Genomic DNA, 27,968 nt, shown 5'->3' with positions numbered 1-27,968 from the left:
AAAATTGTGTTTTGAAGGAATACATTAGCATTTGCATTTAAAAAAGAAAACATGCCGGCATTATAATATAGGCTAAAAAAAATTGTGTTCAATTTCCAATACAGTTATTCCTGTTCATAGTGCATTAACTAATGTTAACAGTAATTTTAATAATATATTAGTAGATGCTAAAAATAAATGCTGTAGAATTATTGTTCACAGATTTTATGGATGTAGATATCAGCAACCCTTTCCCTTGTTGCATCATTTCATACTGTTCCACAGTGCGCATGCCCAGGGTATTCCCGCTTTTCATTGGTGGATAAGGCACATGCCTGTTTGCCGGCTGGTTTTTACAAGCGCTCGCGCTGGTCCGTTACATCAAGTGTGCGCACGTTGTTGATGCCAGGAGCCCCCGGTACCCATTTTCAGACGCGTGGTCAGACAACTAGGAAAAATCATGGATGAAAAGAAGAGCGAAATCAATGGACACGCGGGACATAAAGACCCCGCATCATCGATCCCAACAAAATCCGAAAAGAAAAGCTTTAAAGACCGGTTCATGGCCTTTTTCAAGAGAAATCTTTTAGTGATCTTGACGGTGTCCGGGGTCCTGGTGGGCGTCGGACTCGGGATGTTGGTCCGCAACATGAACCTAACACGAGCCCAAATGACATATTTCGCATTCCCGGGAGAGATGTTGCTGAGGATGCTAAAGATGATCATTCTGCCTTTAGTGGTTTGCAGTTTAATTTCAGGTGCTGCCAGTCTAGACACCCGCTCCCTGGGAAAGCTGGGAGGAATCGCAGTGGGTTACTTTTTGGTGACCACTCTGATCGCTTCATCCATCGGGGTCGCGCTCGCTTTCATCATCAAACCTGGCGTGGGAGCTGGAGCGCTCAACAGCAACAACCTGGGACTTGAAGGCTTGAACTCCAACAAAGAGACGGCGGATTCGTTTTTAGACCTTGCAAGGTATTATTTGAGACATACAATTTCTGGCATTAAAAATTCTACTAAATACTGCTTAGATTTCCAGTTCAACATACCTTCAAAATGTTAAATCTTAAATGTGCATCTGTGTGTTTATACTTCTAAGTCTAATACAGTACTGATGCAATACTAATTTTTTTCATCAAATGCTTCCCTTCATGGTTCAGAATTGGGTTAAAAGTTTGATCCTCTTTTTAGGGTCACATGTTTATTGCTAAGTTTTGTGTAGGTTGGGTTTGTACATTGCTTTCAGTGTTTAAATTGCTCCTTTTAAATTGTAAATACATTTTATATAAAAAATAATACATTTAAGGATATTTAAGATATTTAAGTATCAATTCTACTCAAATGCTGCCTGTATGTTTTGGTTTTTATTTATTTTGCTGCCTAAGTGAATATCTATTCATTGATAAAGTTCTTGATTTGTAAGGATAAATGCATGTTTTAGTTCGACATTTGCTGGTCCTCCAGATTGTCCCAAGTGGTGGGAATTTACCAATGGAACGTCACTCGTGACCATCTGTGATGATAAGAGCTAAGTCCTGTTCATGTATCATTGGTTTATCTTGCTTGCTTGTTTTTCCTTTCAGAAACCTATTCCCATCTAACCTGGTGGCTGCAGCTTTCCGCTCAGTAAGTTTTTTTATGCCTCTCTTTCCAACTTTGTAGTTCAAACACAGCTCTAAATCACACGTACACACATACACAGCAGCACCAGTCAGCACGTCAACAATGCATACGTGTGTTCTTTTCAAAGGTCACTACCTACATATTAACAACCCCTTTATCTCTAATTGAGAAAGTCTTAAAATGGAGTAACCACTGCTCAATAAATACCTCCCATCCTCTCGCTAAACCAAGCAACCAGACGGTTACCATAGCAAACTGATTCCATTCCTTGATGCCTGGCAACCTGGCTTGGTTCACTGAGTTGTACCACACGGGCAGCTGCTCAACAGTGAACACACTTTGCTCAATGAAAGGTCAGGGGGTTCAGCGGTTGGGTGGGAGATAACAACTCTGTGCCCAGACTGTAGTGTGTGCCCTATTTTACGTCCTCAAACAGTAAGCAGTTTAAAAAAAATTATTTTGATCTTTCCAAGGTGGTCTCAATTATCTTTCATTAAAATATTTTCAAGGCTTCAATTTCTGTATCACTCTCATATAACTGGACATTTTGAGGAGCAGCGTTATTGAATAGCATGGCTGTAGGGGATCTGTCTTATTGTCTCTGTATGTGCCAGTCTGAAAGTCCTCTTTAAATGCTCCTTTTGTTAGTATTTTGGCACTAGACTACTTGCACAAAGCAGGCCCAATTCAAAGAAATAAACAAATGCATCACAGTTTATGTGGAGGTCATGAAGACCCATACTGGCATAGAATGACATCAACCAAAATAGTAGTCATGATAAGCATTTCTTATAACTCATGTTTCTCTCTCTCACTTTTATCACAGTATGTTACCGATTACAAGATGATTTTTGTTGGAAATGGAACCAACGGAACCCTCAACTATCAGAAGGTACATGATTGCACTGATGTGTCATTTCACACATCACGTGTCACATTAGCATTAAGCCCAGTTTGGACCTTTTGGCAGAGACCATTGGCTGGTTTTGTCACAGACAACTCCGTGTTGGTTGTTTGGCAGCCTTGAATGAGCATGCTGTTTGTTTGAACAGGGCCAGGGTTGACACAGCCAGTTCAGCTGATTTTAAACTACTGAGCTCTTTCAAGCAGCTGGAGGTGGCAAGCCTTTCCCATAGTGCTTCTATTTATACAGCAACAGGTTGTTATAATGACTGAGGATGTGCAGTACTGGTACATTTGGTGTTTTTTGTGTCATTATATAGACAAAATCATTATACAATTAGCCATCCCATAAGGTCTCCATTAAATCCTGACTCATAGCTGAATGTGTCATATCGCAAATATTTGGAGAAGCCCTCAGAAGGTCCATAATTGTATAAGTAGGGCTTTCAGAAAGACCAGTGCTGTGTGCCAAGTGATGAACCATGCATTGATGTCTTATGAAGCCCAGAACAAGAGATGGATTTAGTTTGGATTTAGCTTGTCTCATCAGATCTGCATCAGTCTTTGGCCTTGTGAAAGTCACTTGTATATTCATAATTGTATCAGGATTTGTAGGTGGGAATATGACAATAGAGTAGTGCATGGAAACACACTGGGAAGTGTTGAATTCCAAGAAAACATTGATAATGGCATGTTTATAATAAATGACTTCCTATTTGTGTACTGTAAGTCACTTCTTTGTAGACTAACTATGATTTTGGTGGGTTGCAGGTTCCTTATGGAACAGATTCAGATGGAATGAATATTCTAGGCCTTGTTCTCTTTGCTATGGTTTTCGGAGTTGCTTTGAGAAAGCTTGGAGCAGAAGGAGAGGAGCTTATTCGGTTTTTCAATGCCTTCAATGAAGCCACCATGGTACTGGTGTCCTGGATCATGTGGTAAGTAAAGATCAATTAAATGAAATAGGACTGATAAGAATAAATAAAACAGGGTCTTTGTCCAAATGAACTCGCATTCACTATTCCCATATTAGTCCACTAATATAGTTCAATATATTATGTGAACTATATTATCTATGATTTCAGACACCACTAAAAATGGATGTTCCCTCAAATGGTGCACTATTTAAGGGAATATGGGGAGCTATTTTGGACACAGCCAAGGTCTTTTCAACCTAGTCAGCATTGAAAAAGACTTGCAACAGTACAATACTACAATACACATGCAGTTTAAACTGCTTTTAAGGGGACACTCCATTTTTTAAAAACATGCTCATATTCCAAATCCCCTAAAGTTAAAAATAATAATGGTCGGGGACTTTGCTGCCGTCACATGACTGCAGGAGGTGCAATAATATTATGCAGCGCCTGAGAGTAGTCACCTTGGTAACTTTTAATAGCAGGGGACTATTTTCAGGCACTGCGTAATATCATTGTGCCTGCTGCAGGCATGGTACGACAGCCAAGTTCTTGATTATTATGTCAAAATGAGAGTATAGTTCATAGCCATAGTGGCCTAGAAAATCACAACTTTTAATTTTCTGTCGGTCTTAGTACACAATGTATCTACAGAAGAGCCAAGCTCCAAATAGGAAAAACATCGAAACTCTTTGGTTATTTTCGAGCGCGATGCTAATGGTCTAATCAGATTCAATGGATTATGCTAAGCTATGCTAAAAGTGGTACCGCCAGACCCAGAGATCAGCTGAATGGATTCCAAAATGGTAAAAATCAAATGTTTAACTCTAGGGAGCTGGAAAATGAGCATATTTTCAAAAAAGTGGAGTGTCCCTTTAACTGCTGTTTTTTTGTCTTTCAGGTATGTGCCTTTTGGCATTATGTTCTTGGTAGGCAGTAAGATTGTGGAGATGGAAGATGTAGTTCTGTTGGTTACTAGCTTGGGAAAGTACATTTTTGCCTCTATCCTGGGTCACGTCATCCACGGTGGCATAGTCTTGCCACTTATCTACTTTGGATTCACTCGAACAAATCCCTTCATTTTCCTGTCTGGACTCATCACACCTTTCACAACAGCATTTGCTACCTGCTCAAGGTAATTTATGTTGCTTACATATATACTGTAATTGTTGCCTTTTAAGCAACTTTAGTTGAGCTAATCTACACTCTTTGTTCAGTATTTATTTAGTTCTATAAATATTTGGGTTCATTCGGTTTTCACAATATAACAGCCACCAGTCTTGCAAAATCTTGTTCCAACAGTGTGGTTGAAACTCTGACCTTGGCTGTTTTCTCTACCTGCACAGCTCAGCGACTCTGCCCACTATGATGAAGTGTGTGGAGGAGAACAACGGTGTCGACAAAAGAATCAGCCGGTTTATACTGCCAATCGGAGCCACTGTTAACATGGATGGAGCAGCCCTTTTTCAGTGCGTTGCCGCTGTGTTTATTGCACAGCTTAACAACGTGGAACTCAATGCGGGCCAGATCTTTACAATCCTGTGAGTGCATCTCAGGGTTTTTCTTAAACATCAGGAGTATTCATAGGCACTGTACATTCTGTACACGTGACATGTACATCTAAACAGAGCAGAGATACTAATGTTGATCTAAATTTATAAGAGCCTGCTTTAGCACAACAGAACTATTAGGGAGTGTGTAGACAGACAGCCATAATAGGGTGGCCATTCGTGCCAGTTTCGCCGGACGCATCGCTGCCAGGATTTCGGGTGCGTCTTCCGGAAGTCACATTGCTCGACCGCATACATCATCGAGGTTCTCACATTTCAGTTAAAATACATTAGAAAATTAACATTTATTTCTTTTAAGACATACAATCATTGTAGTTCCATTCTTACCTTGAAATGTAATGGTTGCTTTTCTGAAATAGAACCTGTAATATTAAATCTTGATGACGTATGCTGTAAACCAACCCGACTTCCGGAGAACGCCGGGACGGGATGTGTCCAGCGAAACCTAATCCTTAGTTTAATAAGTTTTAATATGATTAGATATGAGTAACCCACGTTTAGCAAAAATAAACTTGAATTTGCCGTTTTTGCTAAAATATCTATATATTTTATATCTATATATATATATTCCATCATGTAAGCAAAGTCAACTGTGATTACAAGGTGTTTGGTTTAATTTATATATTTTATGTCATTTATGTTTTGGGCTAAGATGAGACATCTATTAAATTTTCACTGACAGCCCATATTTTGCCTTGTTTTAGCCTAGACATCTGGGATGTGTTTATTTGACTATGAAATGGAACATTGCTTACTGGGAATTGTCACCCCCCCCAAAAAAAATCAATTTGTTGCAGGGTGAATGTAATAAGTGTACTCTTGGTTTCTTGTATGAATGAAAACTTCTGCTAAATGACTGCTTGCTTGCTTCTTCACAGGGTGACAGCCACTGCTTCCAGTGTGGGAGCAGCCGGCATTCCAGCAGGAGGGATTATCACCATCGCTATTATTTTGGAAGCCATTGGTCTGCCAACCCATGACCTGTCACTCATGCTGGCTGTCGACTGGATTGTGTAAGAAAGCATCTCTCTATGATCTCAATTTGTGATAAGGATATGGATATTTATATCTTCCAGGGTTTTTGCCTCGTCCAAAATTTCATAAACAATCTGAAAACAGGGCTTTAAGTGTAAAATACCGAACTTGTCCTTTAAGTGCTATAATTGGGTCCCCAGTGCTTCTATCAACCTAGAAAATGTGAAAAAGAACAACCCAGTAACTTAGTTTTGGTAAACCATTTTCTGCTAGCATGTGAAAAAATAGGTCATTAAAATGTGTCTCCCCTTGTGATGTCAGAAGGGGATAATATCGCCCCTTAATCTGCACTATCCAACCACGGCACTGCCATTTAGTGCAGAGATCAGCTCATTTGCATTTAAAAGGACACACACAAAATTGCACATTTTTGCTCACACCTACAAGGTGGCAATTTTAACATGCTATAATAAATTATCTATATGATATTTTGAGATAGAACTTTACATACATACTCTAGGGACCCCAAAGATTTATTTGACATCTTAAAAAAGTGAAATGTCCCCTTTAAACATGTTGTGCTAACATTCTGTATGTGATATCAGAGACCGCACCACCACTGTTGTGAACGTGGAGGGAGATGCTCTTGGTGCTGGCATCCTTCATCATATCAATGAGAAAGAGATGAAGAAACAAAAACAGCAGCACCTGCAAGAGGAGCAAGAACTTCAGGAAGTAAAGGTGGAGGTGGTGGCTAATGTCCAGGCTGAGGAGGAGACCTCCCCTCTCGTCACACATCAGAAACGAGGAGACGACTCCTCACGGGAAACACTCGATGACAAGGGTGGTGTGGAGTCTGTACTGTAATGTGGTGGCTGTGGTCTCCTGTCTCGTTCTCCTCTTTCTCACTCTTTAAAAAACCACTATGGGCGTGATGTCACCTCAGTGTAAAGTTTACTCAAACCTGTGAGTTTGGATGCTTATGGTCGGTTTGCTGTTATGTAAATATAGTTTGAAGTATAGGAAAGAACAGGTTCCTTTAAGATAATCTTATCCAGTTGTGCCAAAATGATTTCTTATGTGTTGTTACGTTTGGGAATGTGTCTTAGCTTACATGCAATGTTTTAAAGGGCACTTAAGTTTTCACGTTGTGTGATGCAGAGATGGATAGTAATGAAAATCATTCACAGCCTGACCTCTTGCTCTGTTTGTTTGTTACATTTTAACTGTCTCTGTGAAACATTAACTATTTTAAAGATGAGCCAGAAAGTATTTGCTGTATATATTTGTGTCCCTGATGTCAAATCCTGTGAAGTTGTGGTATGGTAACAGTTTGTGATTTATTGGGGACTATATCACAACTGTGCATGTGTGCTTGTGCTGAACTCTCAAGAATTTTAAGCTTTATGGTTTTTATATTTTCGTACTCTCTGATCTGAAATGTAATTCATGCATTGATAGACAACTCAGGGTCATAGGTGATAACTGAACCTGATGACTAAAACTGATGAAGACTGTCAAATATTGATAGATCAACATTCTCTTTTTAGATTCATACCGGTTATTTGCCCCAAAAAAACATCGCTCTGGTGACAAATAAGTGGTTTCTAGTGACACCTAGTGGACAGTTTGTTTATAAGCATAGACTTTGTCACGATATTTCTATCCCAGTGAAGGTTTACCATCAGGTAAAATCATTTTAAAAACGATTTTGTTGCGTGCTCAATCGTTATAAAATAAGCTATGAATGAAATTAATTTATTAATGGTTTTGTTTTTCTATATCATTGAAAATTATTTTGGTAATCTGTTGCTACCAAAAGGTTCTAATGTAAAAAAAGAAATAAATAATGGTTAGTTGCATTGTGACAGCTACTGATAGAGTTAGTGCTCTAATGTTTTGTACTTTTTCACTCTGTTATAACTGTTTTGTTACAGTGTCTGTCATCTGCCAAGCATTTAATTAAAAAGCATCTCTGTGTGTCTGAATTATGTTGTTTCTCCTGATAATTGATCTACGTGGCCAAATAAAGTTGTTTTCCGGAAGGGGGCGCTAGGACTAAGCAAGCAAAATGGTTTATTGGAGGTATCTGTGCCCTAAAAAAGGGAAATTATTACAATTCTAAATTAAGTTAAAAGATTAATATCTTACACGCAAATTAAAAGTTAACATAAATAAAATTTAGATAGCAGACGACTGTGATTAGATACATTTTTATAGGCGCTTCAGATTAACGACGACACCATTTACTTTAAACACAGCAATTTATAACAAAATAACAATGACAGAGACATTTTAATAGTGATTATTAGATGATTACTGTGCGCATGCGTATTAACAGGCACGAATGAACTCGTGCATTGGCTGGAGGGGACGTAGCTTGATCCACCTTTGTGTTTATGAACCGCTTCCTCGAGCTTGTGAATTCCTCAACAGTGGTATTTTGAATGATATTATATCTCTTGAGTCCATTGGGCGTAGAAGTTCATCCCGCTGCAAAAGGACTTAACCACAACGGTACGTAAACATTTACGTTAAAAAATAAAATGGCTTTCATTTTCGCCTCGAAAGCCATTTTAAACAGTTAAACGTGGGATTGAGAGGTATCGAAGCTGCTATAGATATAAGTTAACAGTTAAAACATTTAGGTTTGAATCCATGGCAATTGCATATTTATACAAATAACATTTATAACATTGTGCTGATTGTAAGTGCAATCGAAGGGCAACTGATCTGTCTTTCCTGATGCATGCAACAGTTCTCAAAAGTATTGCTATGATTTTAACAAAGCATGATTTCGTGTTTCAGTACAATATCATTGATATTCATTTGTTTAATAGCCTTCTTTTGGGATATCATTGTATAGTATTTGATGGCATTTGCTGTCCTTGAATGATCAAACTGTTAAACATCTAAAACTATAAGGAAACTAACCCACTGAATCGTTTTGCACTTTTCTTTACAAAGTGTTTCTTTACAAATGGCGATATTCGCTAGATCATAAAGCAAGTTTGTAGTTTTCCATAGGTTATATTATAAACATTTTCAGTTAGATTGTAAGGCACTTTGCTTTACAGTATCTGGTCACTTGTTTGGTGACCAGGTTGCCATGGTAACTGTCTATATCAATTTAATAGTAGTATAAGTGATTGAAAAATTAAAATTGCCTCTAGTGCCATTGAAGCTTGCTAATGTAGTTTGCTAATTGTGAAGAAGTGGAACTTATGTGTTGTGGTTTTTGTGTGTCTGTGTGCGTGCGTAACATTTTGGGGGAAGTGTTTGCTTCCTTGCTCTAGAGTACAATATCTTAAATGTAAATTCATTGACACAGGCAGTTCCACAAATAATAATTAACAATATACTTGATTTTTTTCTCTTTTATTTTGTAAGTTGACATGTTTTTATGAGAGCAGAACATCAGTACTTATAGTAAAAGTGAAAGGAGATCCAGAAGGATTCAGTGAAAAACATGCTTGTCTTTGTATGCAAGAAGGCTATGAATTCAATTTCCCCATGTGATGATCTCTCATGACATGCCATTTTCTGTCGGTTGTCATGGAAACCAGAAGCATCAGCCAATCATGTAACAGTCTAGTATTTCACAGAGAAATGAAAGTGGTTTGTCTACACACACCCTTGCATTTATAATGGTTAATCCATCACATAATAGTGCCTGCGGCAGTTGAATTATCAACAACCGAGATAATTTGCCTTTATTCTGTAGGAATTTTTACATTAGGTTTTACCCATGAGTTATATATGAATTTGTAAGCATCCCTTCCTCTCTGTTCCTCTTCATCCATGCCTACATGCTTTTGTAGATAGGCATGGATGAAGAGCAGTTAGGGTTCATCAATTTCCGACAAGCCTAAACATGTATCTTTAATTAGGTTTCTTACACATATGAGTAGTATCTTTATTACAGTGAGTTCTGCTTTCACGTCTATTATAAAACCACACAGAGCTTTCTTATCTGATGAGTTAAGCCTTTGCTTTGTTACATCATGCATTAATACAAAGTTTTATTGTGATCTTTAAGCTCTCACTTGCACAAATGAGGCACAACAGAAATTGGACATGTTGCTATGGGTCTCAAAGTTGACATGGCCTTATCAGACACCACCTCACAGATGGAGAACAGGAGATATGGCAGGTGGAGGTCCAGGATCCCAGAGTTTATTCATAGTGGTCACTCCAAGCCACTTGGTTACACAGCAAGTGATGAGTCCAGGCCCGCATGTGTCCAGGAGGTCAAAGATTCAGACAGAGAGCAAAGTGGTTGCAAAAAGACAGTCACCATGGCACCTGTTTCAAGGTATATGACGGACAAAAGCCTCTACGTCATGAGAAAACCATTGATTTCCTCAACACAAAGCCAGATGCCCATTCTAAAGAATTCACCCACATTTGAAGACTCAAACAAGGTCAGAATCTAATGTTCTATGTGCATTAACTGTGTTTTAAAATTTGGACTGGTAACGTAAAGGTTTACTCCCAGTTGTTGTTTATTGTAGTGCTGAGATTTTTCTGGGTGGCTGATTGTCCTTGTTATTTATATAATGATCTCATTGGATGAAACAGACAAGAATTAAAAGGTCACTCTGCTTTGTCAATAATGACTACATCGACATTAATTTTTTTTATTTTGAAATCTGTTCAGTTACAATGTAATTATGAATTTAAAGTTGGAAGTATATAATTTTTTAGATGTTAAAATATAATTGCTCAGGTTAATATGCAGAAGCAACTATAAGGCTGTGTTTACAGGACAGCAATGTAGTAAAAACATTAAAACGTTTTTCCTTTTGCGTTTTTTAAAAGTTTCAGGCACACGCGCCAACGCTGTCAAAAAGTGTTAACACAGATCTGCGAAGCCAACTAAAATTCTGTATTAAGTGTGCATGCCAGTAGATGGCGATGTTACTTCTTAAAGAGATAGTTCACCCAAAAATAAAAAGTAATGTCATGAATGGCTCCCTCTTATATCGTTCCAAACTCGTAAGACCTCCTTTCATCTTCCGAACACAGTTTAAGATGTTTTATATTTAGTCCAAGAGCTTGTTGACCCTTCATTGAAAATCTATGTATGGTATACTGTCCATGTCCAGAAAGATAATAAAAACATCATCAAAGTAGTCCATGCGACATCAGTGGGTCAGTTAGAATGTGTTGAAGCATCGAAAATAAGTTTTGGTCCAAAAATTACGACTTTATTCAGCATTGTCTTCTCTCCCGCGTCTGTTGTGAAGCTCATGCGCGAGACTGTCACGTGACTGCAGTGACGCGGATGACGTACAACGCGGCTGATGGGTTATCTGGAGCGCCCCAGCTGTTGTTGTTTTTTTTTTGTGTGCCCGGGCTTTGTTTACAGTCTGAGGGAGACGCACGCTGTAAGTTTGAAAAAAAAAACTTTGCAAACATGTCTGAGGATAACACGTCATCTGCGTCACTGCAGTCATGTGACTTTAGTCTCGCGCATGCACTTCACAACAGACACGGGAGAACGACAATGCTGAATAAAGTAGTATTTTTTGTTATTTTTGAAACAAAATGTATTTTCGATGCTACAACACATTCCAACTGACCCACTGATGTCACATGGACTACCTTGATGATGTTTTTATTACCTTTCTGGACATGGACAGTATACCGTACGTAGATTTTCAATGAAGGGTCAACAAGCTCTCGGACTGAATCTAAAACATCTTAAACTGTGTTCCGAAGATGAACGGAGGTCTAAGAGTTTGGTATGACATGAGGGTGAAATATTAATTACATTATTTTCATTTTTGGGTGAATTACCCCTTTAAGGAAACACACGTGCACATAAAATGCCAAAATTTTGCTAACTTTCTAGGAGAAGCGTTTATAAACTCAGTATCTTGAGCAGCACTAACACAGTCCTATAGGCCACCATTGTGGTTTTGGTTATACTTGCGCATCCCTATAGACTTAACTAACACATACGCATGATGTCACCGTTATCGCAACAAATTCATGCTTCACTTTGAAACCCATCTTCAAATGTATGCTTTTTCAGAACCCCAAAATGCTGTTGTCGTGTAATCGAACAGCCAAACCATATAAAAACTTTCCCTATTTATGATTGAAGACGTTTTCTTATAAACAGCCCCTAAGTAAGCCATTCGTATTTTGAATCCTCTAAAGAGTGAACAGTAAGGCTTTGTGATACTATCAAAGCATTGCTCTGTTTAGTTGAGCAGGTCATCCAGCTGGACACAACAACATTGGCTGAACAAATGGTGTAGGACTATCTGTTTGGCTGACTAATGGAAGACTGTGATTTATATTTGCAATTCTGTCTTATTTAGCAGTTTTTTGAGTCGTATGTGTGCACAGACGTTTGACATATGCGCACTGCAACAAAGTGCAATGCATCTCCTGAGCTACATACTACATTCTCCTGTACGCACATGCATGGTACAGATGTCATTGCGCACTGCCGGATTTTTGTAAGTGAGCGTACTTTGTACGTGTAGGCCACGCATGTGTGTACTTTGTACGTGTAGGTCGTGCATGCTTAAAAACAAGATAGTCTGTAACTATCTTAAGATCCTAAAATTTTTCATTAACAAATAGCTATTATTGTCTTTTCAGGAACCTCATTTAATCCTCAAAGCAGATTTCCCGGAAGAAAAGGAAAAAAGTTCAGTCAAGCAGTCAGTTAAAAGTATTAAGGATGATTTGTATACATTCTCCCCACCAATGTCTAGTGAAGACCTGGATACCTCCATGAACATATCGGACCTCAGGTTGTGGTCATGTGATGAGGAACCTATTTTTAACACTTTATCCAATGAACACAGTTTGTCCAGCTCTCCTACAGCTATTTTGAGCCTTACAGTACCTCAAGTGCCTAAGTTGACATCCACTCCTTTGAGTAGTTTTCACTCGCCCAACCATACATCTTGTTACACGAGAAGTGTTAAGACAAGAGCAGGTGAGATGGACAAAGGTAAAGATACTCTCCTTAACAAAGGATCTTCCCAGTATTACAATAAGAACTATACGCATGTACCCAAACACATGTCACCTTATCAGGCCAACTATTGGGCCTGCGCCATCCCAAATTCAATGCCACCCTCCCCAGATCGTAGATCCCCAAGCTGGGATCCTGATAAGGAATACCAAGCACTCCTTGACTATACATACCCTTTAAGACCCAACATGGCTAACACATGGAGTTCACCAGAGTCTCTGTTACAAAGTGAACCACTGTTGCAAGACTCAGGCATTGAGTTGGACCACATTCACAGCTCGTCCAGCCTATCCTGTCTGGACCAATCCCAGACCTGGACTCGACAGGAAAGATACAGCCCAACAAGAGGCCAAAGCTTGACTGGAGTACACAGTCTAAATCTAAGGAAATTATCATATTCTAAGTCCTCGGATGATATACTGTCCAGCAGCCTGTATTCATCACTAGACCAAACTGGCTTATCAGCTGAGAATCTAGACTGTGACAAGAAGCATTACCGTAAATTTGGTGTCTTCTCTACATTCAGGTCAGATCCCACTTTTATCAGATCAACACACATCCTGGCTCGCCCTGGATCACGTGACGAGTGGGATGAAGAGTTCCTTCGCCTGCCTGAACAGATAAAAGAACTCAATTTGCTTTCACAGCAACTGAGGGATATTAGTGCCCAAATAAGCAAGCCAGTTACCACCAGCTGGGAGTCTCTGGGGAGTGAGGTTACTTCTGTCAGGTCACCGACAGTTCAGGTGGATAAACAGGAACTGGTGGTAGAACAAAGTGGTGATGAAGATCGTCTCAAGGCTGAGGATCATTCACAGGAAGCAGGTGCCAGAATCCAGGCAATTAGCCGAGAAGTGAACAGGAGGAACCTGAGGGAGGTGAAAACTATTATGGATCAACTGAGTGGAATGTCCATGTCAGAACTTCAAAGGACAATATGTGTAGATCAGGTTGAAAAAGAGCCAGAGGAGTCACTCATGCAGCACATAGTGGTGAGAAGATTGTAAGTTTCTGTACTTACCATGACCTTTTGAGACTGCTAAGAATTAAATAAAACCTATTATACCCTCAACAGGTATTTTGCTCAAACCTTGAAAAGTTGATTCAGTGGCTGTATAAGGTGGTAGAGAAGATAGAGGTTCTTTCCCCTCCAACCGTTGACTTAGACAGTGTCAAAGCCTCCTTGGCCGACTACAAGGTTGGTTAAGCAGATGCATCTCTTATAACAATAAGACATAAGAGTTTAATTACCAAAAATCCTTTTGAAGTTATTAAATGTGTTTCATGATGTTCCCACAGAGTTTTCAGGAAGACGTCCACGCTCATAAACCTCTTACGACAGATGTTTTACAGACTGGAGAGATGCTTTTGCATTGCATGAGCTCAGCTTCTCCTTGTGAGTCTCTATAACATTATCAAACGCTTTGAGTACAATAGGATAATGTCAGCTAGTGTCATTGGGTGATATTAGTTTAGTCTAGTTTAGTTCATTTAGCACATATATTTAGCATTATATCTGCAATACAAGTATAGTTAAAGCATTGCTCTATTCAGAATTTCATGCTCAAAGGAGTTTTAAAGCAATACTCCAGCCAAATATTAAAAATACCCCATGATTTACTCACCCTCAAGCAATCTGAGATACATATGTCCGTCATCTTTCAGACGAACATGTTTGGAGTTATTTTGGTAAATGTTGTTGCTCTTCCGGGCTTGTGGCGGTGGAAAACAGGGACCAGGGAACAATTTCTGACTTTGAAGCTAAAAACAGTGCATCCATCCTTTACAGAAGTAATTCACACGGCTTCAAGGGGTTAATAAAGTTCTTTTACGGGAAATCAATGTGATTTTGTACGAAAAATATCCATGTTTTAAACTTTATAAACTATAATACAGGGTTCCCATGTGTCCTTGAAATCCTTGAAAGTTTGTGAATCTGGGGGAAAAACTTTAAGGCCCTGGGAAGTTATTGAAAATATCCATACATAGATACAGGTCATTGAAAGTGCTTGAATCTATTTTATGCAATAAGTTTTCTGGAAAAAAATCCTTATTATTTCCTGTGTAGTGTAGGATAATATCATAAAAATTATAGACTTTTTAAGCAAGTGCTAAACTGTTTGCTTTAAATGCTTATATCTGCTTTAAATGCTTATATCTGCTGTATGCGAATATTGATTCATAACAAAATGTTTTTTTGCATAGTTGTGTTTGACACATGAAAATGTCTCGGGTTACGTATGTAACTGTTGTTCCCTAAGAAGGGAACGAGACGCTGCGCCTCCCTTGCCATACTTCCTGCGTCCATGTAACACCGTCTTTGGCAATATTTCAGTTAGTGATATACTTCCTGGCTCCCGCGTCACCCTGTCTTTGTCGTTACGCCTCACCATTGGTTAAATTTGATATAAAAATTCAGATGCACTTACCCCTGGAGGTGTCCCCAAAGTGTCACCGCAGTGACGCAGCGCGAACTGTAACAATGTATCTTTAAAGGTAACACGATGTAACCTCGCTCTCATCTTGTGAATCGCTTGAGTCCAAGATGGCGTTGTTACCGGAAGCTAGTTATTACAGTTTATAAAGCTTTAAATATGGATATTTTTCTTACAAAATCGCATCAGAACCTGCAAAAGACCTTTATTAACCCATTGGAGCCGTGTGAATTACCCCTGTGAAGGATGAATACATTTTTGGGTGGGTTAAAGTCAGAAGTTGTTCCCTGATCCATGTTTTATACCATTATAAAGCTTGGAGTGGCAGGGGCATTTGGTAGGGTAACTCCCAGTTTGTTCGTCTGAAAGATGACGAACATATGTATCTCGGACATATGCCTGTTGTTTAATAGTTAAAAAAGTAGTATTATTTTACTCTTGTCAGCTACTATACTGTACACTGAATAAACAAGATTTCTTTGGCTGGAAATGAAAAGTGGCATTGTGTTACTGAAACCTTCGAGCGATGAAGTAGCTTACATTTTTAATTGGATGAAACATAATATTTGAATTATCTACAAGGCCTATAATATTCTCTTTGTTCTTTGTGGTCCATTTCCACAAATGTGTACAGCTTTTGAGTTTTGGACATGTTGTGTACCTAGTGTAACTCAATCCTCGCAGAGAGAAACAGGAAACGCTTTGCTTGCAGAATGAGGCCATGCATACATGAGTTTGAGAGTCTGCTACCTACAGTATCACGTTGTGTCCCATTCCCTTAGCATGCATAATCATTAGAAATCCTCTTTTATATCGTACCTAATGTTAAATTAAGCTTAACGGTTTACTTTTTGCTCAGAAATATTTATATAAGCATGTCTGCCTAATTTTGTTGTCCTCAAATGATTTTTCACCCCTCAGTTTTGAAGGAGACACTGGCGCTAATAGAGAGACAGTCTCATACACTGGAGACACATTCAGAGTATCTGTTCTCCTCTATTATCTCAGCCATGGACAGCCTCACTGACCCCAGGACACAGGAGACCTCAGGTAAATGATCCACTAACCCTCTTTTCATCTCTCAGAAAAATAACTCTTCAGTTATAACTTTCATTAGTAACCATAATCTCTCTCTCTCTCTTTGTCTACAGAGGAAGTTTCTTGATGACTAGTTTGAGAAAGAGGTGTGAAAACAATAACCTATCTGCTTTACTGAGACATTTTTGTGCACCTTTTAACCCACATAAGGACAATAACCGCAAACCATTTTATACTTGATCAACATCTCTTTTGTAAACTTTTAACATTTATATAATGTCTGTAAGTGCTTTTATGTTTGCAGTTTACTTGTATTGTGATCCTTCTTTTACTACTGATGGACGTTTCATTATGTATTTATAAATGCCATCTTTCTTGAAATATACATTTTTTAACATATGTCTCCCGTCAGACATTAACCTAAGATGGTCCACTTTAGTAATACTGTTATGCTGTGCTGAAGATGTACACAGACATTGTGCCAATCAAGATTTTTACCCTTTTAATGAGAGATCACCAGAGCCGTAGTTTCTCTTCTGAATAGACTATGCCTGCTAAAGTCATTTTTTTTGTGATTTACCATAAAATGTTTTAACATAAAATCATACTATATAATGTAAAGAACATTTGGTGAAAATATAACCTTGATAATATTTAATATTGACAGAGTAAGGTCATGTCAAAGATTGAAATCAACGTGAAATCAACAACTGAAATTAAACTTTGATGCTCCTACTCTCATTATTAGATTTTGAGACTTGTCCTGGTTTTCACAGACAGGATCACAAATAATCTGATTAATGGTGTCATCATTATATATAATAATATAAAATAGAAACCTGGAGCTCTCTGGTCCAAAGGCAAAGAGACTTATATTGCTTAAACACACAGGTAACATCCCTTTTGTTAACATTGTGTATTGGGGTTGCTTTGCAGCAAGAGGAAACAAATGGACAGGCCTAATTTACATTTTTAAAGAGCTATTTAAGGCAGCCAGAACACTGTGGTGTTCATACTTTGCTAAATCAGTCACGTTCTTAATTGAATTTGTGTTATTGAATGGATGACAAAATGTATTACGATGGATAACAAAAAGATGTAACTTTGTTTCTGTGTTTTGTTCTTACACTGATACTTTAAATGTAACAGACTTTCTTACAATAAAGAGCCCCCTTTTCATACAAGCTTAAATCTTTGTGTAGGTTTTGATAATATCTAAGGAAGTTTTAGAGTGAATCATTCCATTCATTTGAAATCTTTGTATGCATAAGTTGCATTAGTTATACATATTATTATAGAAGGATGATGATGATATTAAAACCTCCACTACCAGATCCATGAATTGCTTTTGGGTTGTGTATACATATACAAAGAAAACTATGATCCAGTAAGTAAATACTAAGTACCTAATCTCCTCTTTAATATCCATAGGGGCGGTTTCATGGACAGGGCTTATCCTAGTCCAAGACTAAAATGCATGTTTCAGCTATTTTATTTTTAGAACACCTTGTATTGACACATATTTTAACATATATCAGTTTCATGGTTTTGTCTCAAGATGCACACCAATATAGTTTTTGTAAGGTTTGTTTGTAAAAACGTCTTAAATGTCCTAAAATAACTAAGGACTTGTCCTGGATTAATCTAAACTCTGTCTGGGGAAACTGCCCCATAAAGTATCAATCAGTAACTCCATTAAAGAGGCCATGGCATGAAAATCTGACTTTTTCCATGTTAAAGTACTATGATTGGGTCCCCAGTGCTTCTGTCAACCTAGAAAATGTGAAAAAGATCAACCCAGTAACTTAGTTTTGGTAAACCATTCTCTGCAAGCATGTAGAAAAAATAGGTGGTTGAAATTTGGCTCTCCTTATGATGTCATAAGGAGCTCTTATTATAATAATACCGCCCCTTAATCTGCACTATCCAACCACAGCACTGCCATTTAGTGCAGAGAGAAAGAGAAAATAATTCACCGCACAATTGAGTTTCAATTGCAACAAACCACCATCGTGATCAGTGTTTGTACTTCATCCGCTCATTTCCATTTTAAAGGACACACCTACAAAGTGGCAATTTTAACATGCTATAATAAATTACTTTATGGTATTTTGAGCTAAAACTTCTCATATGTGCTCTGGGGACACCAAAGATTTATTTGACATCTTTAAAGTCTTGTGACATGGCCCCTTTAAACTAAACCTGAATGATAAATTAGACATGAACTGTTGCAAAGTTCATTCAAAAATGAACTCATTTGACTTTATTATGAAAAAGAGAACATAGTGTTTGAATCACATATGCTATTGTGAAATTGTTGCTTTCAATGTTTTCCGCAGGTAATGGCCATATTGAGAAATTGTAGATGAATAAAACAATATATTTGCATAAACATGTTGAATAAATAAAACAAAGGGTTTCTACATGTGCCACCAAGAATTGCAGACCTGTTGATATTGTACAGTACGGTCGTACAATATTTATTTATCTTTTTGTTAACTGTTACACATTGCGCAACAAAACTACAAGAGTCTGCAGCTGACAAACTGAATGCAAAAGGCAAAACTATTTCAATTGTGTATTTAACTTACAGAACTGTCAAGTCAGATCTTACACACACACATATATATACATAGCGTATATGTACATATATTATACTAAGCTGATGTTGGACTGTGAATCATTCTTGTCCAGTAGATCAGAACAAACTGGCAAAAGATGGGAATCGAAACGTACACATGCAAATATAAACAGTAAAATAATCAACAAGAAATAAAAGAAAAGAAAATGTCATTGAATTTGACCACAGACCAGCCCTGCAGTGAGGAATGCAGTGAGATAAATACACACATAATTTTTAGAAACTGGCAGAACAGAGGATTTAAAATCAGTGAGTGAAAATGAAATCCATCCATGGTTGGGGTAGGGTTTGTTAAAAGCAGCCCGACAGGAGGAAGGGGTGAAGGGGGCTGACCGTTACCAAATCTGTGACCTCTTATCAGTTTCTGAAAAGCAAGAGAAGGGGGCAGCGGATTTTTGAACGTTGTTTGGTAGTGCGGCTACATACAGTACAACTTGGGTGACTTAAACTGTTGCCTGTTTCACACTCTTATACTTTCTATTCTCCACATTCACGCTTTGCTTCATAACCAATGATCAATTCCTCTCTCTTTCTCATAATGTTGGGCTTGATCCATTATCCAGGAACCAAAATGGGAGGAGGTCTCAGCAGCAGCCCCCAGATGCAGGTTTCACTGGAGTGCTCTGGATCTTCACGTTTGACTTCTCAGCACCTCCAGCTGTTGCTCCGGGGCCCATTCTCCTCTTGATCTCACCAGCCATGGTCATGAAGGCCTGCTCCACATTGGTAGCATTCTTAGCACTAGTTTCCAAGAAAGGAATGCCAAGGGAATCAGCAAATTCCTGCATGGAGATAAACCAAGACTTAGAACATTGGAAAAGTAAATAATTGGTCCGTTTCAAAATCTAGCCTGGCAATGGTTATATTACCTTCGCTGTTGTGTAGTCAACCACTTTTTTTGTTGTTAGGTCACACTTGTTCCCAACCAATAACTTGTTAACATTTTCACTGGCGTAACGGTCAATCTCCTGTAGCCACTGTTTTACATTATTGAATGACTCCTGAGGGGAAAGGCAAAAAACATTTAAAAAGCATAAAAATTTGATCTTAGGTGAACTTGAAGACTTAAAATGTTTAAAAAAAACTCACCTGATCTGTAACATCATAGACAACAATAATGCCATGTGCTCCTCTGTAATAGCTGGATGTGATTGTTCGAAACCTTTCTTGCCCCGCTGTATCCCACTGTACGATAAAATAAACAACACCTGAATCAAACAAAAGATGTGCCCACAAAACACTACAATAGAAACTTATTTTTAGTAAAGATGCCATTAAATGATTACCACTTACAACAATTATCATCTTAAACAAACTTGATAGGAGATAAAAACTTACGATTTGAAGTTTGATGGTCTTTCCGTCTAATTCTATAGTTCTTATTTTAAAGTCCACACCGATAGTGCTAATGTAGCTTTCTGTGTATGTGTCATCCTGTAGGCACACAAGATGTTCAGTACTCGGTGTCAGTCATATATTACCCTACACTGCTTTTATCTGTTAGTGCACCGTTTATATGGTATATAAAACAGATTTATTGTGGGCAGAACAGCTGTTGCCACGTCTGATCTGAAATATTATTACTACTACTGATACACATAAAATATGAATCATGCAATGCATTCATGCATAAGAAAGGTGTAGGGGAAGGTTTACTTACTGCAAATCGAAGAAGGAGACAAGACTTTCCAACACCAGAGTCACCAATCAAGAGCAGCTTGAATAAATAGTCACTGGAAAATTCAAGACATTAAACAGTCAGATGTGGTCCATCTTTAGGTTAACCAAGGCAGTATGTGTCCACCAACTTTTATTAGTAGTAATTTAAAAAAAGCATCAGCATGAACCCAACAGTTACTTTCCCTAACTGCATAGATGAAGCGATTGGTTTTTGTAACGTTGGGTCAGAGGTCAGGTGGAAGTGAACACACGTACGGTCGTTGTTTCTAAAGTTGGAAATATAAATGTTTCCACCATTCATTTAAAATCCCCCAGCAACATGCAAAATTGGTCAGCCCTTGCATCCTACCACTGTCTGACATAGCACAGATGAGTACAGGGTACATTAGGGTACTCAATTGCCCCACAAGGTCACTGGTACACCTTTTCATGCAGAAGATGGTTTATTATTTAAGACAGAAACAGGCGTCTGAAGTAGGGAAACAGTAAGCTGATTAAGCATTCCACAAAGGAGTTATTTTGCCTGTTGTGCTGAATCCTTTGGCCCTATTTAACATGCTGTAGTAAGTACAGTCAACAGGAAGGACATTTGGATCAAAGGTCTAGCATGGTCAAGACCACCTCATCACACAGTCTCATGGCTTCCTCACCATCCTGCCAGCTGAATTCAAGTCATGCCCTCCTTGTTAGGTTGACTGCAGTTAGTTAACAAACAACACTTCTGTGTGGGCATCCTTTACAAAAAAGCTGCATGTAAAGGCCCTCTGTTTAAACACTACACAGGCGTTTCAATGTCTCTTAAAAATAATAGATTAAACATATGTAAAAGTATGCAAATTGTCTTTACAGTTAAGCACTAAAGTAATAAATATATTGTTTAAATATAATAATGTTTGAATGCTGTTTTAACCCATGGTTGGGTAAAATATACACACCTTCCTAGGTTAACCCTCATAAGCCCCCACTTTCCTGTATACATTATAGCTCCTTGGGGGTAAAAATGACCCCAGACATTAAAAAAATGATTACAAAAATTTTTAATTATACAAATAATATATCAATTTTTTGTTTACTTCCCATCTAAACATTAACGCTGTGTTTTGGGAGATATGAAGTATTTTTGTACCCGTTTACCACTCAATTCCTCAACTACACCATTAGCTTACCTGTAAAATATCAAATTTTTATGAAAAATTCACATAAATTTTGATCTAAATTTAATATAAATTGTTTTTAGATATTGATCTAGATGTTATGTGTTGAATTCGGTAATTTGATGTTTAGGAAAAAACATAAAAGAATTACAGTTTAGGAAATAAATAATTTTCGACCAGCAGATGCCCATAGAGACCCATTCATTTTACTGGATGTGGCCAACTGCTCAACATAAGTACTTTAGTGAAACGTTTTGTAAATTTATGTTTATATAAACATTAGAAAGTAGATTAAAAATAAATATTTCAAATAGTAGTTTTTGATGCATTTTGAAATGTCTGTTGTTACAAAATGCCATAGAAATTTGAATGTGTGTTTGTGTGCGCTCTAGTACCAGGCCTACCTTTCTGTGTTAAAATTTTCAGATTTATTCTGGATGCATTGATTTTTTTTTGACAAATAAAAAGAAAAAAAAATGATTTTTTTGCATTTCCCATTCATTTCAATTGGGGTTATTTTTACCCGCAAAGGGCCTCTTTTGGTGAATTTTCTTTTGCACCTCTTTAGAACGACCGAATCAAGCCCAGTTTTTTATATGAATCTTGACAGATAATCTGGAAAAGTCACAAAATCTTATTCCACTAAAATGAAGGGAACCATGTTTTTAAACTAAAGAAAAGTGGCTTGGGGGTAAGATTGACCCCAAGGGACTTATTAGGGTTAATTTAATCCAATGTTTGAGGTTTGTTTAAATTAATGTTTTGAAACAACCCAGAATTTTGTCAAGTGTATGAAAGACAAAAAAGAGGTTTATGGATGTGTTATGGGTAAAGATACAGATCTGGAAATTCTGCATGAAATACTAACTGTGCTGGACATTTAAAACTATGTGTATGTCTGTATTGTTATTTTAGGGAGTAATTCAGTATTTAATTACAGTTCACGTGAAAAAGTGAAAGGGAAACTACTAAAGAAGCAGTGTCCACTACAGAACCAAAATGCTGTAATTCAACATTTAAAAAATTGACAAAATTCACCACTGTTCTGCCCATGTAAAATAAATGCAACTGCTGATGATACCCATCATGTAACCGAATTGCTCAACCCTCAAACTAGTGCTTGTTGTAATAGCACTAGTAGTTAGCATGTGACCTACACATGACTGTCTTACAATAGAGGAAGGGATGGGCACATTAGCTGAGACATATTTGACATCTGCCCATACAGATATCGGATTATGAAATCCTTACAATTTTACACCTACAACTAAAAGACCAAGAAAGACAAAACATCAGCAGCATCTATGGATAAACAGCTACCTGTAAGATCAATGAATATCAAGTAAACATAATACTGATGAAGAAAATCGAAAAGTGACGATGCGATGAAACCAATAAGGCTGGTGGTGCGGAAATTTGGATGTGTAACGTTAATCTCGATAAACCATATTTAATGTAAACCCTAGATTAAAACACTGAGTAACGTTGGCTATTATGTTATACTTTGTTGTAAAAGTCATTCACTTATCAATGAAAAACAGGTGCACGAACGAGTATGTGTGTGTACATACACCAGATAATAAAATACACGAATAAAAGACAATAAAATATACTTGCAAGTTGTTTACGCAAATAAATAAATATCCGCGACTCTGATACGTCAGTAATTTAAAGGTCTACCTTCCTAATACTGACATCTTTTTTTCAAACTAGATAACCAAACTACTGTTATATAACAACTCTTTAAGCAAATCTGGGATCAGCAACAGGTTATTAAAGACGTGTAATTAACTATTTACCTTGCCTTAACTAGCTGTTGAAAGCTAACTGAAGACGTTAGCCTTGCTAGCCTACATATATCAATTTCTGCTAAAGATTGACACACAACATATGCTTTAACAAGTGGCATTGACAGAGAAACCAGAATACCAATGACACTAATTCAACCTATCTGTTACAAATATAACGCGGATGAAAAGTCAATCCGGTCGAAACACCGGGTGAGCTCGGCTAAGTTACATAATAACAGCAGTTGAATTACAAAAGTTACTTCTGAATTCCTTAATAAAGAATTGTGTGGTATAATGAAAATATTGGCTTTCAAACAGCAATCTTCCCAGATTTGAGTAAGTTGTATAAAATAAATGCCGGGCTATCGGCTGTTAATGACTAAAACACACAGCTAACAGTTAGTCATCTATACTGCTGCCTGTCAAAAGTAGCTACAGGTAAATTATCTGCTAAATAACTACAAACAAGCCGTGTAAGATTTCAAACACTTACTATTCGGGATTCATCGTGGAGATGACACGGAAAACGGCTTCTCTTCTAACAAAATAACTCCGCGGCTTGAAGATGAACTAGAAACAATAACCCTTCCTCCGATTAAAAAGTAACTAGCTGGCTAGCTACTGCCGCAAAGGCTAGTCGGTTAAAACCCAAAATGGCTGACTCTTCAACCAGGAAATAGGAACTCCTTAAACATTGCGTTCGTAATGTCGTCATCACAACCTTTGCGGAAGTTGTAGTTCATTCCAAAGATCATCTGGAACTCGCGAATGGAAGACATTCGAATAATGGACTACAATGCCCAACAACAAAATATGAACATTTCATGATGAGGTCATAGTGACCCAAATCGTTCACGCTGAGTGTTGCCGCAATCCTGCCCCCTATCAAGAGGGGTAGAAATTACGTCATTTTTGAAACGTGGCATTGAAAATGTGAGCGTGAGTCACTAATCAATACGTGTCAAAAAATGTGACATTTTTAATTTGATACACGTTTATCCAAAGTGACTGACAGTGCATTCAAGCTATAATTTATTTTAGTATGTGTTTGGACCCTAACCTTTGAACTGCTAACGTAATGCTCCACCAACTGAGCTACAGAAACATGAGTGAGACACAGAAATGTATTCATATTAATTATGCATATTTATTTATGTTAATTATTTAATTAATTATGTTTGACTGGCTGACAAATACTTTTTATACAATACATTGAAAGATTTAACATATGTGGCTCTGACATGAAAATTTTACATTTATCACAACACATGTTAATGAGTAGAAACTAAATGTTAGATTTATTTAGGCTGGTTAATAACAAGCTCCTTCACTGAATCCATCCCTTGTTTCCAGAATGTGTATGGAAATGCGACAGAGGATGCAGCACCAACCTCTCCCTGTAAAGAACCATAATCAAGTTAAACTAATGCAAACTGTTGTCTGCAGTTGGGTGGGGTTTAAACAGGTAGAAACCTTTACAAATTAATTATTATTATTATATAAATATAATTTTTTTATGCAAACCAGGTGGTCAAAAAATATTACCTTAATATTTAAAGAAATAAGCCCAATTTCAAAGCATTTATCTCCACTTATTCTTCTCTTTATGTCAGCAAGAACAGCATGACAAGCCTCATTAGGAGACAACCCCTTGGTGGCAGACAAGAACAGATGACCAAACTGAGAGACAGATCAAATTTACTGACAGCTAATGATTTAATGAGATTTTCATTGGCTTTTTTCAATTCCATCTGTCATAGACAACCGTTATGTGAACCTTGGACACCAGGATCCCCATAATTATCATAAAATATACATTCTTAAATTACACATTATTTATTCAAGGGGGCTTGATAGATACTTGTCTCATCAGCTGCACAACATGAAAGCTTGGGCAATAGCACATGATTTTATCTCCATCACCTGTAGCTGTAGACAAATGAAAAAATTATTTAAATTGTATCGCCATTAAAAGCTTTATACTGTATGTGTTAAGTAATATGGGATCATATTAGTTGATTAAAGACATAACTGTATTTCTGATATTTTTAAAAGCAGGAAGGATTATTATTGTTAATTTATTAAATTTCTATATTGTTGTTATTACAATAAATTTGTAGAAGCACAGAACTGGAAAGAAAATAATAAATCTGAAGTAAAATGGACAACCTGCTGCAGCACCCACCTGAAAATACATAGAATAAAGTTGTAAAGAAACACTTTCACAAATTCAAAGTAGTTCACACAAAAATTATGTTTTTATTCCTTTTAATTATCTGATACAGTGCAGTTTTTATATCGCAAAATAATTATGAGCTGAATGATAAAAAAGCTTACAAAATCACCCCAAAAGCTACACATCGAAGTGGTAAATTACTTACTGTATGGTCAGCATATAGACCACAGCCTGGAAGTGGAGAATCTCCCACGCGCCCTGGAGATTTAAAGGGTGCTCCTGATGTGGAAACTCCTGTGCAATGTGTGTTAATTCAGACACACACAAAAGTTTGCCATGAGAGTTTGTCTAAACTTGTATGGTACCAAAAGGTATTTGAACCTGTAGTTGTATAGTTGTATTTCAGACTTGCATGGAGCATAGGGGTCATATCAAAAATCACATCAGTAAAAGTGATTGTGGAAGGTCGAAAGCATTTTTCAAATGGAAAAGGAACATTTCAGAGGAAATAAATAATATTATAATAAAGTCCTTACCAACAGTTATGTTACCACTTAGATCAAGAGCTATGAGGCCTAAAAGTATATCACAAAACAAATGTCATAATCCCAAATTATAACAGCAGCAAATTTTTGTTTTATGAACATGAAATTGAAACAACATATTTTTTATATATCTTGAAACTGGACTTAAATTTGTTAGTAAATCTGTTATGTTTTATTAAATTAGACTTTACGTGACCAAAGCAAATGTTTTCTTTCTCATGATTTATACGAACTCATATCTTCCATTGCTCACTTACCTAATGTATCATGTCCATCTTTAACTGTTTTATTCTTTTCAAGAAATTCCTTTTGAAATTACAGAATATATCAAATAAATTCATATAATCTGATGAAAATATGATCTATCATCATACATTTACTCTATCTAATATTTTTTTAAAAAGAAGTTAAATATGCATCTTAAAATGCAATTGAACACCTGGTATGCAGTAGCTGAATGGTCAGACAGCATGTTTTTATTGGGCTCAGATATAAAGCCTTGTTCCTGAGCAAAGGATTCTGCTCCCTCTCCAACAAGCAAGCTGTGTGGACTCCTGTCCATCACTTTGCGAGCTACACAACATGGCTGTGCTATACTAGCAATAAAAACACAAGTATTAAGGCCAAAAACTGTTAAAAAAAACTTTTTTTTGTTTGTTTATTTGTTTTACTTTTTGTCTGGAAGCATGAAGCATTTATGTTTTACCCCTTCAATGCAGCTACTGCCCCAAATCTTCCTGGTACACCTTCCATTATTGCAGCATCACATTCAACCACTCCTTTAAAATTAGGAAATCCTCCTCTGCCAACAATGTGCCGTCCTGTGTCAACATCATCTTCAACCTCTGAGAAAAATACCACTTTTTTTAAACATAGATGTTGTTTACTACATATACACCTCCCATAAATACCCTGAATAGTTATATTTTTTATTTATAAAAATGTACTTATTAAAAATGTATTCTCCAGTGATCATTATTGACCCCAATTACATTCATTAAATTAAAATTATTACAATGTTTTTTTTAATAAGACAAACAACCAACAACTCCTGAAAGTTTAACATAAAATCAGAGCCTCTTTAACCAAACCACTGCAGGGCCAAACTGTAGCCTACCTGTATTCATTCATCAGATTTAAAGCAAATGCAAGTTCAGGTATTCACGTCATTTACCTGCCATTGCTGTTTCTACCACATCAGTTGCATTTTGTCCATCCAGAAGCATACGTCTCATTCTCTCTACAGCAGAGTGAGAAAAAGACCATGTCCCCACAGCTGCCATTTATTATAACTATGTGTATTAAAATACACAGGATTTTTCATATACGAGTAACAATTATTTCCCTATTTGTTGAACTTCTTAATATTTCTGTAACAACCCCCCTTTTCACAATAAAAGTAAACAGTCGCATATTCTGTTGCATATGCTGTAAAAGTCTCAAATTGTTGCAGTACAAACCTAATTTAGCTGTTTGTTTAAAAAACAATATGTAGGAAATTAGTTAAAAGTGTTAAATCCGAGAAACAAACATAATTATTT

General features: G+C 37.2%; 4 protein-coding genes across 4 annotated transcripts; 2 read left to right on the top strand and 2 right to left on the bottom strand.

Moving 5' to 3' along the window:
• The first annotated feature begins 303 nt into the window (after window positions 1–303).
• slc1a4 (solute carrier family 1 member 4) lies at window positions 304–7,956 on the top strand. Its single transcript, XM_055170009.2, has 8 exons — window positions 304–954; window positions 1,563–1,605; window positions 2,429–2,494; window positions 3,277–3,443; window positions 4,324–4,557; window positions 4,769–4,963; window positions 5,872–6,006; window positions 6,574–7,956. The coding sequence occupies exons 1-8, from the start codon at window positions 440–442 to the stop codon at window positions 6,833–6,835; spliced, it is 1,617 nt and encodes a 538-aa protein (XP_055025984.2). The 5' UTR covers window positions 304–439; the 3' UTR covers window positions 6,836–7,956.
• A 138-nt stretch (window positions 7,957–8,094) lies between these two features.
• Window positions 8,095–17,092, top strand: cep68 (centrosomal protein 68). The gene is made up of 7 exons (XM_055170008.2): window positions 8,095–8,485; window positions 10,008–10,392; window positions 12,587–13,960; window positions 14,044–14,166; window positions 14,268–14,364; window positions 16,325–16,453; window positions 16,555–17,092. Exons 2-7 carry the CDS (start codon window positions 10,054–10,056, stop codon window positions 16,566–16,568), a joined length of 2,076 nt encoding a protein of 691 aa, XP_055025983.2. The 5' UTR covers window positions 8,095–8,485; window positions 10,008–10,053; the 3' UTR covers window positions 16,569–17,092.
• Window positions 17,093–18,667: 1,575 nt separating this feature from the next.
• Window positions 18,668–24,375, bottom strand: rab1ab (RAB1A, member RAS oncogene family b). The gene is made up of 6 exons (XM_055170023.2): window positions 24,200–24,375; window positions 20,743–20,815; window positions 20,421–20,516; window positions 20,172–20,267; window positions 19,952–20,083; window positions 18,668–19,864 (listed from the first exon to the last, which is right to left on the bottom strand). The coding sequence occupies exons 1-6, from the start codon at window positions 24,211–24,213 to the stop codon at window positions 19,667–19,669; spliced, it is 609 nt and encodes a 202-aa protein (XP_055025998.1). The 5' UTR covers window positions 24,214–24,375; the 3' UTR covers window positions 18,668–19,666.
• A 454-nt stretch (window positions 24,376–24,829) lies between these two features.
• Window positions 24,830–27,911, bottom strand: LOC129415852 (N(4)-(Beta-N-acetylglucosaminyl)-L-asparaginase). The gene is made up of 10 exons (XM_055170020.2): window positions 27,602–27,911; window positions 27,134–27,272; window positions 26,867–27,023; window positions 26,685–26,733; window positions 26,419–26,457; window positions 26,088–26,176; window positions 25,876–25,891; window positions 25,568–25,635; window positions 25,252–25,356; window positions 24,830–25,103 (listed from the first exon to the last, which is right to left on the bottom strand). Exons 1-10 carry the CDS (start codon window positions 27,708–27,710, stop codon window positions 25,005–25,007), a joined length of 870 nt encoding a protein of 289 aa, XP_055025995.2. The 5' UTR covers window positions 27,711–27,911; the 3' UTR covers window positions 24,830–25,004.
• Window positions 27,912–27,968: the final 57 nt, after the last annotated feature.

Source organism: Misgurnus anguillicaudatus, chromosome 11 (assembly GCF_027580225.2).
Source record: "Misgurnus anguillicaudatus chromosome 11, ASM2758022v2, whole genome shotgun sequence".
In the NCBI taxonomy this organism is placed as follows: domain Eukaryota; kingdom Metazoa; phylum Chordata; class Actinopteri; order Cypriniformes; family Cobitidae; genus Misgurnus; species Misgurnus anguillicaudatus.
The sequence above is the reverse complement of the archived record's forward strand: the minus strand, read 5'-3'. Positions and strand labels throughout refer to the sequence as shown.

Excerpts from the sequence above, each read along its gene's own strand:
- slc1a4 (XM_055170009.2), top strand. The coding sequence starts at position 440 with ATGGATGAAAAGAAGAGCGAAATCAATGGACACGCGGGACATAAAGAC. Across the intron at positions 1,606-2,428 it reads TGGCTGCAGCTTTCCGCTCA|TATGTTACCGATTACAAGAT; the intron begins GTAAGTTTTTTT and ends CTTTTATCACAG. Across the intron at positions 6,007-6,573 it reads CTGGCTGTCGACTGGATTGT|AGACCGCACCACCACTGTTG; the intron begins GTAAGAAAGCAT and ends ATGTGATATCAG.
- cep68 (XM_055170008.2), top strand. The coding sequence starts at position 10,054 with ATGGGTCTCAAAGTTGACATGGCCTTATCAGACACCACCTCACAGATG. Across the intron at positions 10,393-12,586 it reads CATTTGAAGACTCAAACAAG|GAACCTCATTTAATCCTCAA; the intron begins GTCAGAATCTAA and ends TTGTCTTTTCAG. Across the intron at positions 14,167-14,267 it reads CCTCCTTGGCCGACTACAAG|AGTTTTCAGGAAGACGTCCA; the intron begins GTTGGTTAAGCA and ends ATGTTCCCACAG.
- rab1ab (XM_055170023.2), bottom strand. Across the intron at positions 20,517-20,742 it reads GTCTCCTTCTTCGATTTGCA|GATGACACATACACAGAAAG; the intron begins GTAAGTAAACCT and ends GTGTGCCTACAG. Across the intron at positions 20,268-20,420 it reads AGACCATCAAACTTCAAATC|TGGGATACAGCGGGGCAAGA; the intron begins GTAAGTTTTTAT and ends TTTATCGTACAG.
- LOC129415852 (XM_055170020.2), bottom strand. The coding sequence starts at position 27,710 with ATGGCAGCTGTGGGGACATGGTCTTTTTCTCACTCTGCTGTAGAGAGA. Across the intron at positions 26,177-26,418 it reads AAGTGGTAACATAACTGTTG|GAGTTTCCACATCAGGAGCA; the intron begins GTAAGGACTTTA and ends CACATTGCACAG. Across the intron at positions 25,357-25,567 it reads TTGTGCAGCTGATGAGACAA|GGGTTGTCTCCTAATGAGGC; the intron begins GTATCTATCAAG and ends TCTGCCACCAAG.